This window comes from Heterocephalus glaber, unplaced genomic scaffold (assembly GCF_053883595.1).
Source record: "Heterocephalus glaber isolate CG9 unplaced genomic scaffold, H.glaber_assembly_v1.0 deba00000122, whole genome shotgun sequence".
In the NCBI taxonomy this organism is placed as follows: domain Eukaryota; kingdom Metazoa; phylum Chordata; class Mammalia; order Rodentia; family Bathyergidae; genus Heterocephalus; species Heterocephalus glaber.
The window spans coordinates 86,304,840-86,321,791 of NW_028258138.1; the positions used below are offsets into that span (position 1 = coordinate 86,304,840).

At 43.4% G+C, this 16,952-nt stretch overlaps 1 protein-coding gene across 10 annotated transcripts in view; it reads right to left on the reverse strand.

Moving 5' to 3' along the window:
* Sema6d (semaphorin 6D) overlaps positions 1–16,952 on the reverse strand; it is a 55,424-nt gene that overhangs the window by 12,742 nt on the left and 25,730 nt on the right. For all 10 annotated transcript variants that reach the window (XM_021261537.2, XM_021261526.2, XM_087181155.1 and 7 more), the window contains exons 2-6: positions 1,525–1,687; positions 1,017–1,128; positions 397–457; positions 215–277; positions 6–107 (exon numbers count right to left, since the gene is read on the reverse strand). In XM_021261537.2, the coding sequence (XP_021117196.2) occupies positions 6–107; positions 215–277; positions 397–457; positions 1,017–1,128; positions 1,525–1,633 (447 nt within the window). In that variant the 5' untranslated portion in view covers positions 1,634–1,687. The remainder of the gene's footprint in view (positions 1–5; positions 108–214; positions 278–396; positions 458–1,016; positions 1,129–1,524; positions 1,688–16,952) is intronic.

Consider the following 16,952-nt stretch of genomic DNA (forward strand, 5'->3'; position numbering starts at 1 on the left):
CTTACCCTATAGTATCTGCACATAGGATTGAATGCATTGGTACCACAAACAAAAACTACCTCATCGTTTCTTGGGACAAATACTTTGATGAAATTGTGGCATTCATCCTAAAGAAAGAAACCACCACATTAATGTTAGACATCCCATAAGCTGACACCATGGGGTCAAGCCCAGAAAAGACTAAATCTGGCCGGTACCTCTCCTCCCAACTTACTTTATGTTTGCCTTTCATAGCACAGTTTTCTCGATCCTGTTGTTTTGATCGCCATGTCAGCTTCTGTATGAACCAAGCAAAGTCAAAGTTGAGATCTTTAACTGGGAACAGTGAGTGGAGGAGTTGGGTGTTATTCAAATTCTGGCAGAATGCAAATGAATCTGGGGGCTCTAGTTGCTCACCTTGCTTGGTATGACTTCTGTTTTGGGGATTTCATTTAAGTTTACTGAATAAACTTGATCCCTGTTGGAAACAAGGCAGTGAGTCAGATCATGGGAATGCATAAAGATGGTAAGCTGCTTCTTATTTTATTTTTACAGATCCTCCTTTATTGTGTTTTGGAGATCACCTGGATTTTCTCTGTCTCAAACAAAGTCAACAAAGAGTACTTTTTCATTAGTGAGATACTTTTATATATCACCGCGGCCAGGGAGCAAAGAAAGCTTTTCTCTCCAGGCAAGGGTCAGGCTGCTGCTTGGTATTAGCATAGGCATATTTCTAATATTTGCTTGAATAAGTCAAAGTTAAAAAAAGAATAAAGAAAGATTTTTTTCCCCTGCTGCTCTAGGAGAAAAGAATGGTGTATGATTTCTTGATGGCAGTAATAAAACAGCACTGCTGAAGGCTTTAACTCTCTATTTTGTTCCTGGTACACAACACTGACTCTTCTTGGCGAATGTTTTTGGCTACTTGCAATTCTTGATCACAATCACATATTAGTTTTTCATGAACTAGACACATTAATGCAAGTACCACAAGAGAAAAGAATTTTAATCTAATAAACCAACGAGAGGAAAATTACCTGCCAGCAATATAAAGTGTGTCTCGAATTTTCAACATCAGCTGAAATTCCAGCCTGTGCTGCGATTCATTGCCCGAAGGGCGTCCTCGAAAAACCGGATATTGCCTTGAATCTGCAAGTAAAAATGGGCTAAACCATCAGTCAGGATTATGGAACTGAGGAATCAATATACAGCATTGATTAGCTGTATATACTAGTTGTAGAAAGGTTTTAACTAAATTCCTCTCTTAAGGTCTTGAATATAAATGCATAAAAGGTGGTGAATGTCAGCAAACGGTCTTTTTCATTTTACTGAAATTATCTAACCTATCTGTATGGGTTGCTGCAGAAAAGCAGCCAACAAAAACGGTTCTGTTTCCTCCAAACATTTGGAAATAATTACAGATAAACAAATATGCAAGATATTTTAAAGACATAAAAATCTCTCTCTCTGAAAAGGAACAGGCTTGGACGACGAAAAGTAAAAGAACTTCCTTCTTAGGAAAGGAGAGTGCTTTGGATGACTTACAGTGGTAGTCAACAGTGTTAAGAGGCTCATCATCTTCAGGAAAGCTGACTGCCCTTGACTGGGAAATCCTGAGGAGTAGCATGTAGACACCAAGCAGGAAGGGCTTCATGGTGGGCTGGGACGACGTCAGAGCAGCGCAGCCTCAGAAACCCCACTTAGTTCTCTGAAACACAGAAGTAGACTGGAGTGATCTCTAAGCTGTGGTGAGACTCTTGTCCCATCCATAACCACCTCTCCTTATAACCCAGCTTTTTCCAAAGCTCCCCTCCTACCAGGATTGCTGACGGTGGTGGACCAGGTGTCTCCAACAACACAGGGAGAAGATGGCAGTGTGTCTGGCATGGCCAAAGCAGCTGGCAAGCACACTGACATCACAGGTAAATGTGCCAGAATTTTGGAGGCAATTTTGTTTTGGTTGAGTTCTACTGTATTTGAATATTATTGTAGTTTTTTGCATTGCTCTTCTTTGAATGGTTTTAATTTCTGTATGTGTTTATGTTTGATAATAAAGTTATTTTTAAATAAAAAAGAGAGGATTTTGGAGTTAACTATGCATGTCATCACAAGAAAATCACCAGGACCACAAACAGAAAGGCTGGCTGCTGGCTTGGCAAGGACATGGGCAAAGTTGGGATGCAAATGTTAATTAAACTCTGATCTGAATCCCTTTCCCCATCCAACACAGCTTGTCTCCACCCCCCCAACAAAATGCCCATGCTGTCTGTGAACTATCCAGAGAGCTGATGACCCTGTCAACCCTCGCAGGCTCTTGGCTTAAGGTTTTGCGGAGTTCCCAGCATAACCAAGCCTTGGCTCTAAGTTCTCAAGCAGAGTAGTTCCAGACCATCCTGGGAACAAGGACACAGTGACCTTGAATCAGGGTGAAAGGGAAGGGAAAGAAATGCAATGATTTCATGATGACCCATCAAGCAAAGCAGGGAGACCCGAGGCAGCACAGCTGCCACCCAGCCCCTGGGGAGATCCACATTTTTACATAAAGTCCTCTGGACCCGAGCCAATACCTGATGCATGCCTGGCCTCTTAGCTTTATTGAACTTTAGTGCTGCAGGGAGCCTTAGGGACCATCTAGTCCAACCCCTTCCATTTTTCAGATGAGAAAACTTAGCTAGAAAAATGAAGGGGATTTGATGAATTTCATGGAGCTTGTGAGAGTAAGATTAGAATCCAGACTCAATCAGCTGAGGCCCCCCTGTCCAGTTCTTTCTACAAATTAGATGGAGAATATAAATGAGTGGGTTTGTCCTTCAAATATGCAACGTGACACAAAGACTTGGGGGAGGGCTGGGTTTATTCATCATCTTTATTGAAGTTGTGATTCACAGATGAGAAATTCAACATTAAATACGTACAGTTTATTGTACACCAATTCTTCAATAAAGTTAAAATAGAGCATTAAATTGTATAATAATCACAATAAAAAATTTAAAAGAGCTTTAAACACCATTACATTATTTAAAAAGGAAATTATGGTCCTGCTGGACCAGAGATGGGCATTTTTAGGAAACTGTCAGTGCTCCATTTTGCAACAGTACCATCCTTTCCTCAACCAAAATTGACAGTTCCAGCTACTGTAGCACACAGTAAAACATTTAGTTTATGGTCAGCCCCATATACCTATGAACTTTTAGGCAAATCATAAAGAACCACAAAGAATCACTTCAGATTCTGGGGGATCTGACTACTCAACCAAGTACTTACTATGCTTCTTTTGTCTACTTAAAATCAAACACACACGTGTATGGATATCCATGCTAAGCAGGATTTCTCTAACTGAAGTAGAAGTTGAGTATGTGTGAGCTTTAGCATCTTAGTTTTGCAAGGAGATAATAATATTGCAATACAAATTTTTCTTAATGGAAAAATTGATCCAGCAGCCAGTTAATACATTAAAATGTCTTTAGTATGGTGGAATGGAACCTACAACAGCATCATTTGGCACTCAAGTTTAAAGCTGTGTGGACCTCAAAGTCATCTGGTGTGGATGGAACTCTACTACCTACTAGCTCATTGACCTGGGATAGTTTCTTCAATCTTGCTGATCATTAGTTTCCTTATCTGTAAAATGAGGATAATGGAATCTCTTCTCCTCAAGAAGAAAGGGAACTACACGCTTGGCACGTTGAAGACTCTGAGCAAAGACACTACCTAGGTATGGCCAAGCTGACTTTAAAAGTCTGAACAATTCTACAAATGAGAAGAGGACCAAGTGATGGAGGGGAGAGAAAGGAGAACTAAAAAGAATTAAGATGTGCTATGCGTATGTACCAACTCCCCGCGATGAATGCAATCATTATGTACTGCAAAATGCACCAGCAAAAATAAAAATTTAAAGTCTGAACAAAGTCGGGGGAAAGATATACTAAAATATGAAGGCTATTTGATTCATTTTTTCCTCACAAAAGAAACAGTTATTTTAAAATACTAATGGATTACATTTAGAATACACTTTACAATTTGTGCCTATTTATCAAACCTGGAAAATGAAGTTAAAACAATTACTGAAATACATACTACCATCCCAACGCAATAGCCATGCACTCTGCCACAGGCACATGTTCTCAGTTATTGTGAGATGTCTTTTTCTGCCTGTCACTTCCTCTGAAGCAGCGTCTCCTCATCTTACTTTTTCAGTGATGCCATTTTTAAAGACCCTACAAAGGTGAAGCAGTATTCAAGGACAATACGTTGCCCTAAGAACTAGATTCTGCACCAATCCCAAACTCCATCCTCTGGATAGAAGCCATTGGATCTGTCTGCTGGACATCAGGAGAAAGAATCAGAAGCACCCACTACTCCTAAAGCAATGTGGAAATAGCTGCATGAACAGGAAAACTCAGTTCTTTGGATCTTCCTCCTCCATGACAGGTAACTGAATGGCTCCCACTGCGGGAGGCAGGCTCTCCATGATGGTCCAGGGAACAGGGCAGGGAGAGGCTCACAGGCAAGCCTGGGTCTCAGCAGCAACCTAGACTCAATGCTGACTCACTGGCCAGCTCCGAGCAGCCGCCTGAGCTATCATTTCCTATAATTCATGCATCTGACACTGCAGAAAGTACTTCTCTCCACACTCCGCCCCACCAGCCTAATCCTCCAAAAATAAAGCCCCACCGCCAACTGCTTCCTGTCCCTACATAAAGCGTTATTACAAAAAATACTGATTTGCCATGGAAGTTATAAATGGAAGCACTTTATGTTGCACATACATCAAAGTGAGGCTGAGCAGGAGCAGTAAAAATCTGGAAATGCTTGAGAGAAATGTTTTCAGCAGGGGAATTATTTGCATGCAAAGCCCTCAGACTACAAGGTTCTCACTTTAAGGAAGATCTTCAAAATTCAGAGACCAGGAGATTACTTCTGTTGAATGAAGGCAAAGTGTTAGAAATGCACATGGACCTTGGAGTTAAAAAAATACGAGTTCAAACTTCTGGCACCATCTATTTTCAGGCTCTGAACCTTGCTGAAGTGGACTTAATCTCTTTAAGATTCGGTTTCCCCAAGTGCAAATTGGGCATAGTTGTCCTTACTACCTTATCATCTTCTGAGTATTAAATGAGATAAACTATATAAAGCATCTAGCACAGAATCTCGTGCATAGTAAATCTCTGGTAAATTTTAGTAAATATCACTATGACTATTATTATTATGTCTCACTGGCACTGGGCAATGAGCACTTTTTAAGAAGCGATTTTCACTCTTTCATCTTGTACAGCTATTTGCAAAGCCACTCGTGTATGCTATCACAATGACAAGGGCTTCCAACAGGACAAGGTACAGCTTCACAAACGTGGATGCCTCCAAACAGCAGTGGGGAACCACTCTCCCGATGTGCAGGCTTATAGTAAGAGCATCCCCTAAAAGGTTAGTGCTTTTGGTTAGAGCAGCGGTTCCCCAGTAAGCATATTTTTTCTTTTTTGGTATTTCATTCTTCCACACATTCCTGATGTTAAATTTTAAAGAGAACAAGGGAAGTTCTTGAAAGGAGTGCAAAGGCTCGAGGGCCAGGACCCTTGAGAGACAGGAGGTGCAAGAGGGTGAGCTCCACAATCAGCCCTTGATTTCACCTCGTGGATTTGCTGCTACTTAGGGTCTATATACAAGAGTGCAGCTATAAAGAAAAGTCATATTTGAGACAGCAGTCTCAAGCTTAGAACCCACCAAGGAGAACTACTAGTAAATGTGCAAAGGCTCATTTGGACCTCTGAAGGTCTGAATATGCTGAGAGAAGAAAAACATGAGGGTGACCAAGCCTTACAAAATTCCAGCCTGATCTCTAACAGCTAAGGACTGCATGGATGGATGTCACCTTCACCTACTCTAGTTGCTTATCAAAACAGGTAAGGTGAAACATGTCTAGAGAAAGATAATATTGTCCAGATAACTATTTTTTAAAATGCAATGTGCAAAATTCAACCAGGAAATACTAAACATTCCAGCTCTAAGAAAAAGGCAAAACAACCAAGAGAACTAGGCCAGGAGTAACCAAGATAGTAGAGTTATCAGACATGTATTTTTTTGGAAATTGCTTTTATTTTATCTAAGAAAAAAAGTGACAAGATGGAGCATTTTACTAGTGCACTGGAATCCATCAAAAAGAATGAAATGGAAACTCTACAACTTCAAATATAATAACTAAAACTTCCTACTAGATGTATTTAGCAACATGTTGATCTTCACTGAAAAGACTAATATGCTGGAAAACAGGAAAACTGAAGTTATTAGACAGAAATTTGGACAGCTAAAAGATGGGAAAAAACAAATCAGAAAGCAAGATTTCTATACTTATAATTCTACTATCTATCTTCCTATCAAGATATATACAGTGGTATCTCGGTGCATGAACTTAATTCTATCCATGGTTTGTTCACAGAATTCATTCCATGATTCTGGTTGCAACTGAATTTTTTTTTCTGTACTGGGGATCGAACTCAGGTCCTTGCGCTTGCACAGCAGGCGATGGAACCACTGAGCTAAATCCCTGGCCCGCCACTGAATTTCAAGTATATACTATACAACAGAATCATGGAACGAATTCTGTGAGTAGAATCAAGGAAAGAATTAAGTTCATGAACCAAAGTACTGCTGTAGACAGATAGATAAATAGATAGAATCTGTGAAAAGACCTAATGTATTGTACTCTGTAATCGTGAAGATAGAAAAATAGGCAGAAGCAACATTTGCTAAGATAATGGCTATATTCTTTTTCAAAATTGACAAAAGAACACAGCCACTTATTCATGAAACTCTTAAGGACTTCTAAATACTAAAAAAATGGTACTTGGACATCATAATTAACATGCTGAAACAAAGAGATTTAAATGATAATAAACTCTAAAAGATATACTGCCTTCAAAAGAGGAAGAATACTCCTGACAGCTGACTTACGAATAAAAACATGGAAGAGAGTAGACCATAGAATAAGGTTTGTAACATGCTGAGAAAAAATTAAATGTCTCTCCTAGAATTCTGTAACTAGTGAAAACAGTTTTTAAAAATAAAAAGTTTTAGACAAATAAAAACTTAAAGAGATTTATTGTTAGCAGACTCAAACCAAAAAAGGAGATCTTTAGGCAGGGGAATTTACATGAGAATTTAATGCAAGTTCTTTTTATGGTTATAGTATAGTTGCCAAATTTGACATTAATAATGCTCCAATAAATAAGTTATTACATAGTTTCTGGCCATTAGAAACCCATATTAGATCAAAGAAAATGAGAACACAGAACTGGAGTAGGTTGACTTCATCACTAGCTCAAAGAACCCAGGGAGAGCAGGTTGATTACAAAGCTCTTCCCTGGCTTTCTTGTGGAGAAGCCATTTCTCCAAGAGGACCTGTTTAGACTCTCACATTCAACCCAGCTTGAGATCTGAATGTGGACTCGGTTCTTTCTAGCTTCCCGATGACTCTTCCAGAGCTTGGGCCTCCATGATCTTACAAAAAAGTCTGCTAACTTCAGTTTCTCCTCCTCCTCTCTTATTTGATAGCTTTCTGGCCACTTTCTCTAGCTCACTCAAAGACTAGCAACACAACCCATGGTTAACTCTGATACTTCACTTCACAAATCATAATAAAATCCTTCCTTAATAGCAGAGTAGGGTCACTTGTAGGAAAATGGATGCACCTTAAATCCAGAATGTCAAGTGAAGTAAATCAGACATACAAACTTCAGTATCATACGGTTTCTCTTACATGAGAAAACTAAAGTACAAATAAATCAACACCTTCACCATGGGGCTGTAACTCGTGTGTCTTGCTGCTGAGTGGCTCTGAATCACTGGTGGTACATGCGTAGCTATCTCATCAAAGTTTTATTGGGTAGCACAAGCTACCCAATGGGAAGGTCATGCATGTACCTTTGGTGGTTCAAGAAAACAGAAATGTATTAAAGAGCAAACTAAAAGACAGAAATAGGAAACAGGGAGACAGATCTTTTGCAAATGAGGAGATTAAGAGATGTTGGGATGGGGTAAGGGAGAGGAGGAGAGGGGACATAAAAAGAACTGAGATGTGTCAAGTACATGCCTCAACACTCCACAATGAATGTATCCATTATGCACTGCAAACATGGACTAATAAAAATATTCATTTAAAAATATAATAAAGCAAGCATGGACCCTAATCGCCTGCCATCCCAGCTTGTCTGAGCACTTTCACGATGACTGTAAGTCCTTCTCATGGGGTCTTTTAACCCACTAACTCTCCTTTCTTCTTCCTTCAAACTCTTCTTTCTCCTCCAACCTTGACACTCCTCTTTATCCATCTTAGATATGACAGCGAATCGTCAAGCATTTCCAAAATGCATCGACCTGTTATCCAGACCCTGTCATCGTCTACCTCCTTGCCAGACTTCCTTGCAATGTCCTTATCTTGGGTGACCCCAGCCGCTTCTCCTTTGCACCTGCCCAGAACACTGAGCACTAGTGAAGACAACTGCTCCTAAAGGCTGGCTAAGCTACTTTCTCATCCCCTTCTCAGTTACCTGGGTCAAGTGCGTACGGTAGCTGCCAATGCCTGAGACACTGTAAATGGACTCTGAGTGAGGGAACAAACCAAGAAACTGGTCATGCTTCCTGATTACCACCATCCTGCAGAATCTCTCAGCGCAAGACTAGTATTTTGGATTCCTAATTGAGATTTATATATAAAACTATTAAACCAACAACAAGATCCCAGGATGATGGGTCCCCTGTGTCCTACTCACAAACAGCACTGCATACTCATCAAGAATGCTCTGGACTAAAGGGAGAAGAGGCTGGATCCAGAGCCGAAGCAAAGAGGTGCATCCACTCTGGAGCCAATGAAATTCCAGGGCACTGTCCATACTATAATTGATGAGAGCCCCGGAGCTGTAGGGAGTAGAGATCTACTGCCCAACAGCTCCACATGACCACCCATGGAAAAGGAGCAATGGCTCAGGGAGATTGAAAGAGAGCAAAGAGAAGCAAGTTGATTGCAATTCTTTGGGCCTACAAGACACAGAGGGTTGTAACTGAAGGTCGATTACAAAAGAAAGGTCTAGATTTACAGAGAATTCACTTGTCTGGATTCCAAGCAGTGTGCTCTGTGTAAGGCTTTGGATTTTAATCGGTGGTCAATATTAGTATTTAATCAGAATCGTATGACAAGCAGACTGACCTTTGGAATACAGGAAGGCTGTATATATGGAGCCTTAAAGAAAGCTGGCCTGCTTTTTCTTTCCTTCCTTCCTTCCTTATTTCCTGTCTTCCTTCCTCCCTCCTTCCTTCCTCCCTCCTCCCCTTCCTGTGCTGAGGATGAACCCAGGGCCTCATTTGGGTTGGGCAAGCAGCTGCCCTGAGCCATTTCTCCAGCCCCAAAGCCTTGCTCCACCCTTCACCTTCCATTCGTGGTGAGAAGCTGGGCTGTGAACCATCCCTTGGTGCTTACAGATTCCAGAAGAGCCTGAAGAAGAGTTGGGACAGGGTCCTCTGGGCCCCTCTGAACAGTGTGGGCAGCTGCTTGCGTCCGCCTCACCAAGTGACCACTGGCCGATGGGGTGTCGGGGACTGGAGGACTCTACTGATAGCCCAAGGCCGACCCCACCCTCTCCTCTCCTGCACATGGGCGTGGGCACCAGGTGCCAGGGATGAGCAAACACATTCTCCTCCCTTTCCCGACCAGGAAGAGGTGGCTGAAGGGCCCTTGACTCTGAGACCTTCCTCCTTCTGGAAACCTGGGTGCCCAGGCAAGAGAAAGAAGCCACCAGCCCTGCTATGTGAATGACACTTGATAATTAATCACCTAAAACTTTGCCCCTTGGCACAGGGAGGAAATGACAAAGCAGCTCTCTGACTCACCTCCCACACAGCTGCTGCCCTGGGGGGACATAGGGAATGAGGGAGGCTCAGCACCCTCAGGGGCAGGGAAGGGGCTCTGCGGAGACTGGGGACTCAGCACCCTGAGGGGTGAATCAGGGACTCTTCTCCCACTGACACCAGGAGATCTGGGGCCACAGCCAGGTGAGGGGCTTGATCCAGCTCCTTACTGTACTTAATACATAAATATGAAAGAGAATACTTTAAAAGTGTAGGAACATTTTTCTCCTTAAGGAGTCCATGATCTCCTCCTGAGGCCTGGAGTAGAGGTGAGTAGTTCTCACCTATGGGACAAGTATCACCCTGGTGTCATCCCACCGCTCCGTGGAGGGTTCTTCCCCTCAACCTACAGACATCTCAAGCAGCCCTTCCCTGACCCTGTAGCCAGATTTATCAGCTCCTCTCCCATCTCCTTTCCCAGCCAGGCTTCTTGGATGAGAAAACTGAGTCCACTGTCTCTATTTCTCACGCTGCATTTCATTTTTGAACACACCTCAGCCTAATTTAACTCCTACCCTCAGCCGGCTAATGGCCACACCCAAGGCAGCCCTCATTTCAGCCTCTTCCTGAGTCTCCTAGAGGCGTTTCACCATGCTGGTCACTCCACCACGTGTTGCCTCTCCTCCTCTGGCTTCTATATTTCTCCCCATCCCCAGCTACTCCTTTTCAGCCACCTTCCCAAAGTCATCTGACCTTGTGGGGTACTCCAACCCTTTAGATTCAGTTCTTCTGGTTCATCCCTGGACCTTGGGAGTTCCATTCATATTACACCAACCTCCTTCACTACCAGCAATTATCTGATTCAAGTTACACATGTCCAATGTAGACCGTAGTCCTCAGCTCCAGATCCAGCTGCCCAACTCTCTGCTAGAGGCAATTTAAATTTGACAGGTCTGAGACTGAACTTCAAATACTTTGCCTTGGATTCTTCTCCTGCTAAATTTTAGCCTGCAGAGCACAAGCCCATAGGTCAGAGTACCTGGGTTCAAATCCAGACACCACCACTTACTGGCCATGGGACCTTGGATATGTTACTTAAGCTCTTAAAGTCTTGAGTTTTCTTGCCTAAAATTAAGATGATCGCATTAACATTATTACCACAATTCAATATGATCATGTATGTAAAACAAGCCAAATTCCTTGTACTGGCTAAGATTCCAATAACTACACCCATTATTATTATTGCTGTTATTGATATTTGTCATGTCCCACTTGGTCCCTTGAGTCTGAAATTTGGGAGCCATCTTTTATCCCTTTATCTCCATCTCCAGAATCCTCTCTTTTGAGTGGGTCAGGTTCTACTTACATCTCACTGATTGTACTCTTTATTTGTTCTAGAATCCACTTTTAACTGGCTTCTGGTGTCCTAGACTTTTAGTTCATTTTCCACAAACACAACAGAATCTTTCCAAAACACAAAGAGAACCGCACTACTTTGCTGTCTACAGTGCTTGAATGGTTCCCAAAGGCCTCTATGTAAAGTCTAAATTCATTTCTGAGCTTTACAGTCTGATTCTCGGCAGCTCCTGCCTCACTATCTGATTCTTCCCCACCTTGACCCCAAAGCATTGTCTTTCTTCCCATCCTAGAAGCTGTCTATTCATCAGCTCAACTCTTCACTGGCCTTCTCCCTTTTGCCTTCCTTCCTGACCCCAAATCCCTCTCCCCCCAGCCACAGGGAGTGCCTTCAGGGTGGCTAACCACACTGGCTCATCACCGCCACACCCACCGCTCTTTGGTCCAGGAAGAAGGTGAAACACAACAGAAGCCTAAGTGATTCCTGTCTCTTTCTCTTCAGCTGAATTCTCCACTCATTTTGCAGCTTTCCCAGAACAAAGGGGAAGAAAGCAGAGCTGCTCCTGGGAGTAGAGAGCAGGGTGCGTGGGACTAGCAGAGAACAAGCCTATTTGATTCCTCATGATCCAGCAAACAAATGCAATCTAAACTCAGCCCACTAATGGCTGGCTCATGCCTGAGACTCTGCAGAGGGAAATGCTTTGCTTTGGTGCACTGATGACCTCTTCCTCCCTGTTATAACATACGTTGTGCTAAAGCATAACTTAAGCCTGAAATCAGCATGAAAACATTTACAAGATCTTTTATTTTAGGGCTTGATTGTGACTGAAGAAAAAAAGAAAGAAAGGTGGCAGTAGATACCAAGGAAGGGAGAAAAGGGCAGGTGATGAGGTATGGAAGCCTGCTGTGCTCATTATTAATGCTTTGCTTTTAAAATCAATGTCTTCCTACGAGTTGGGTCAATGCTGTTTATTGTAATTGTATTTGATATGGATAAGAAAGCTGGCCCCTTCAGTTTTGTGAAAACTGAGGCAGCTCTTTTGCAAAGTTTTCACTGTAGTCTGGGTTTCCTTAAAGCAAACGCACATTAAAGTCTGAATCAGTAATGCTTCTGGACACATATTAATAATTCAAAGAGGAAATGAACCTCAAAAGGACTGTCAGGAAGGGATGGAGAATAGGATCTAACCTGTCTTTGCCAAATGATAAGCACATCTGAACAAGGGTCACAGAATTTGACTTCTGATCTGATTCCTCACTCTGAATAAGGAGCCCCACTCCAGTAAGAGCTTGTCCAGGAGCGTGTGTCCGTCTGTCTGCCGGAAATCAGATAACATGATATTTTAAAGCTAAGCTGCTCTAGACGCAATCCTATTCATAATTTTTTGTGGTACTAGAGATTGAATCCAGGGCCTTAGACTGAACTACTACAAGGTCTCACTAAGTTGCCCAGGCTGGGTTCAAACCTGTGATCCTCCTGCCTCAGGCTCCCAGAGGGAGGCAGCAATCCTCATTTCAGGAGAAACTAGCAAAAGAAATGCATCTTCTCCGTGCACGTGGTCCCAGGCAGGCCCGGGCATCCAGGGAAAGGAGACATGCAGGCTCCCAGGGCCGACCCTGATGCCAACAGAGCCAGCCTGTCTCTGGAACAGTGCTTCTCCCACCAGATGACCTGCTGGGGCTGCCATATGGCCCGCCTGGGACATTGTGTTCAAGATAATAGGGCCTGGGTCTGTGCCTGCTCTGCCCTCAGGGCCAGGAAGACAGAAGCAGCTCACGTTTGTTCTGATCCCACTGCTGCAGCCACTCTGCAGCTGTCACTTTCAGCTTCTCCCATGGCACCTTTCTAGGCTTTCAAAGCCTGCAACCAAGACCCAGGCAAGGATGAAGAACCAAGGAGGGGCTGTGGCTTCTCTTCCTGTGGGACCTCGGGGGAGAACAGGCAGATGAATGGAGGGACTTATGATCCAAGACTGGCGAAGCCTGCATGCAACCCAGATGTCACAACAGAGCCTGGTGATGTATGGTCGCCTTCCTGCCAACAACAGCAGGAGCCCACTCTATTTTAAGGACCTCACATCTTCCCCCTTGACGTTCTGCAAATCACCTTCCAGAGGTTCCCCAGGGGATGTCACACTTTAAAACAGTTGTTGATAGGTTTGCAGAAGGGTTAAAACTCTAAGAACCCAGAAAAACGAAAGTGGTTTTGTTCTTCTTCTTTTTAAAAAATAATTTTACAGGACAAGAATTCCTGGACCAAGTCCTTTGGTTTTCAGTTGCCAAAATTATGGCCTTTGTATCTACCTTCTGTATTGGAAAATAGGGTCACAGTTGCTTGTCTGCAGCAGATGCAGAGAAGGACTAACTGTCCAAAAGAATCTAAACATGACCATAATTAACATTTCATAAAGCAGTTCGGACTTGTTTTTAAAAATGCATTTCCTGGCGAAGGGGATGTAGGACTCTAGATTGATAGTTCGACTGCCTATGATTATTTCAAAATAGTAATTTTTTTAAAAAATGGACTTTGTTCTATGGATGGAAATGAAGTCCATGGTGAGACAGGTTCAGCCTGGTGGTTCTAGACTAAGAAGGAAGAGTGAAGATCAGGTGGACTTTCTCGCCAGCAAAGCTCTGGGAGGCCGACCTGGGATCGAATCACGGCAACTGTGATTCATCAGTAGCGCCTTTTATCTGGGCCCGCAGACTAGGAGCTTTTGACGTGACAGAGTCCACAGAGGCAAAATGAGATATGAGATAAATCTGCACAAGTCCTTAGAATCTCAGTTGCTAATTTTACTAAAGCAACAAAGAGCACAAAGAGGGTGAGAGCAAAGCTTAGTTCTTCCTCCAACTGGGGAATGAAGACATGGACTCTGGGGGTAAAGCGCCTGGATATGAGCACCAGCTCTGCTACAAACCAGCTGTCTGTCTTTGGACAGGCCAGTGAACTTCTGTCTTGGTCACATTCTCATCACTGGGTACAATACCTGGCACCCACAATTTAAAGGAGGTAAGGTTTACACTGGCTCACAGCCTGCAGTTATCTGACTTCAAGGTAGGGCAGCATGACAGAGCAAAAGATGCTCAGGGTATGATGGCCAGGAAACACGAGACTGATCAAGGGAGGGGGAGAGAGAAAGACCCTTCCAGGCCACGCCCACAGGACTACCTCTTCCAACCTGACTCACCCTTTAACAGCAAGTCAACTCTGCTGCCCTCAGAATCCAAGCACCCCTCAAAAGCCTCACCTGTGAGGTTATGAGGCTTTGGGGGGGGACACTGAATTATAAACCCTAACATTCTACCCATGGCCCTCAAAGGCACTCAGTCCTCCTCTAAGAGGACTAACAATGGTTCTAACAATTTCAGTATTGCTGAGAAGTCCAAGTCCAAAGTCTCCTCTGAGACATAAGGTAAAGTCTTAGCTGTGAGCCCCTGTAAACACTATAAAGAAGTCAAACACTGCGGACACACAGTGGCATAGGATAAACATTCCTCTTCCAAGAGGGAAGAATGAGAGATAGAAATCAATGTGACAAAGCAAGAATGAAACCCAGCAGGGCAAACATTAAATCTTGTATCTCCATGTCCAGCACCCAGGGCAAGCTGTGGGAAGCTGTGAACTCTACAGGGCTTCCGTGGCCACACCCCTGGGGTATTGCCAGTGGTTGTAGCCCTCACAGCTTCTCTCTTGGGCTAGCTTTCCTCCGACGTTTCATGTTCCTGGCTTCTCCAACTTTCTGGGGTCTCCACTGCATTTTCAGCTTCACTGTTAAAGCTTCATGCACTGCCCTCATGGGAGTACAATGCCTGCCCTCCCAGGCCTTCTTCTGAAATCGGGATGGAAGCCTCCTTGACATCGTAACTTTTTTTTTTTTGGTATGGGGGATCGAACTCAGGACCTTGTGCTTGCAGGGCAGGTGGCAGCACCACTGAGCTAAATCCTCAGCCCCTATATCACAACTCTTCTATTCTTCATGCATGCAAAACCAGCACCACATGGATGATGCCAAGATCTGCTGCCAGTTCAAGCAGTTGCTGGGCTCCCTTGTATCATGGCTGCAGAGCTCTCTGAGTGCCAGGATGGCTGAGTGCTATAAAACATATCCTGGGGAACAAATTCCCTAGGTGGCTATTGTTTTGGAGAGCCCTGGAGCTGACTTCTCAGAGCAGTCTTTCATTTTTGTAATTCTGAGACTATAAAGGGTGACACATAGCTCTTTCCTCAAATGCCCTCAAGGCAGTTTCCAATTAATCCAATCCAAACTATTTGGCCTCTTTTAATTTATTTATTTATTTTGGTACTGGGGATTGAATTTAGGACCTTGCACTTGCAAGGCAGGCACAGAGCCACTGAGCTAAATCCCTGTCCCAACTTGGCTTCTTTTTAATGATAATCTTTTCAGTAACCACCCTCTCCTCTGCTCCATCTTTGCAAGTGCTTTTCACTCTGGAAAAACTGAAAGCTTTTAACGTGGGCTTTTTGTTCCCATTTTTCAGTATAAACCTGGCTAAAAGCCCCCAACAGTATGCATGCCACAGCCCCAACACTGGAATGCCTTGAAATTTCCTCTACCAGATTAATTAGTCTGCTGCCATTAATCTCACTATCCTGCCAAGTTTCAGGATATGAAAAAAATGTAGACAAGTTTTCCTTCAGAGTGTAACACACATGATCTCAAGTCCAGCTTTCCATGGAGCCCTTGTTCTTAACTGAAATTTCCTAAGTTTGATCTTTATCACATGCATGGCTATCAGCATTCTGGTCTTCTGAGTTCTGACCAGAATCTCCCATCAAGCTCAGCTTACGGCATTTTGGGGTTCTTTTTCTATCTTACATCACCAAACCTTTCCTAATTTTTCCCTCGAAACAGTTCCAAAGGCTTCTCTAAACCACATGGTCAGGAAGCATTAGAGCAATGACTCCACTCTTCGTACCAAAATCTGTCTTAGTTGCTTTTTCACAACTGGGATACAAGACTAGACTAAAGGAGAAAGGGTTTATTTTGGCTCACAGCTTGTAACAGTTCCAGTCCATAATTGGGAGGCTCCAGGGTGGCATGGCAGAGGAAAAGCTGCTCATGGCATGGTGAGTGAGAAGCAGAGACAGAGAGGGGGGGAGAGAGAGAGAGAGAGAGAGAGAGAGAGAGAGAGAGAGAGAGAGAGAGATATCAAAGGAGGAGGAGCCTAGAAGACAGACATAGTCTTCCATGTGATGCCCACAGTGACCTGCCTCTTCCCAGCAGACCTCACATCCTAACAGTGAGTCACTATAATCCAATCACCTTGCAAAAGCCCTACATTTGAACTCATGAGGCTTTGCGGAGGGTCACATCCAAATATAAACCGTAACAACCATTTTGTATCTCCATTACCCTGTAAATTGAGGATAATACAAGTGGCTGCCTTACAGAACTGCTGGGAACTGAGTGAATTCTTTATAGAGCTAATCCAGTTTGTGGCACATGGGAAGCTCCATAACTGTACTAAGCAGGGTGAGTACCAGGAAGCCCAGCAAGGCTGAAGTATGTGATTCTAAGGCTGGAGACTATAATGCTTCACACATTACAGGACCCTTATCTACATTTATTCTCACTTCCCCTTGTGAATTTCCTTACGGGATGTTAATCTTACCCCTGATATCAAACATACCTAGAGATAGTAAAAAAAAGGAGACATCTGGATTCTTCTGACTCACCTGTTAAGGAGCCCAGGCACCATGAGAAAGTCAGGCCCCTCCTCCCACTTCTCTTTCCCCACTTACACAATCAGAGGTT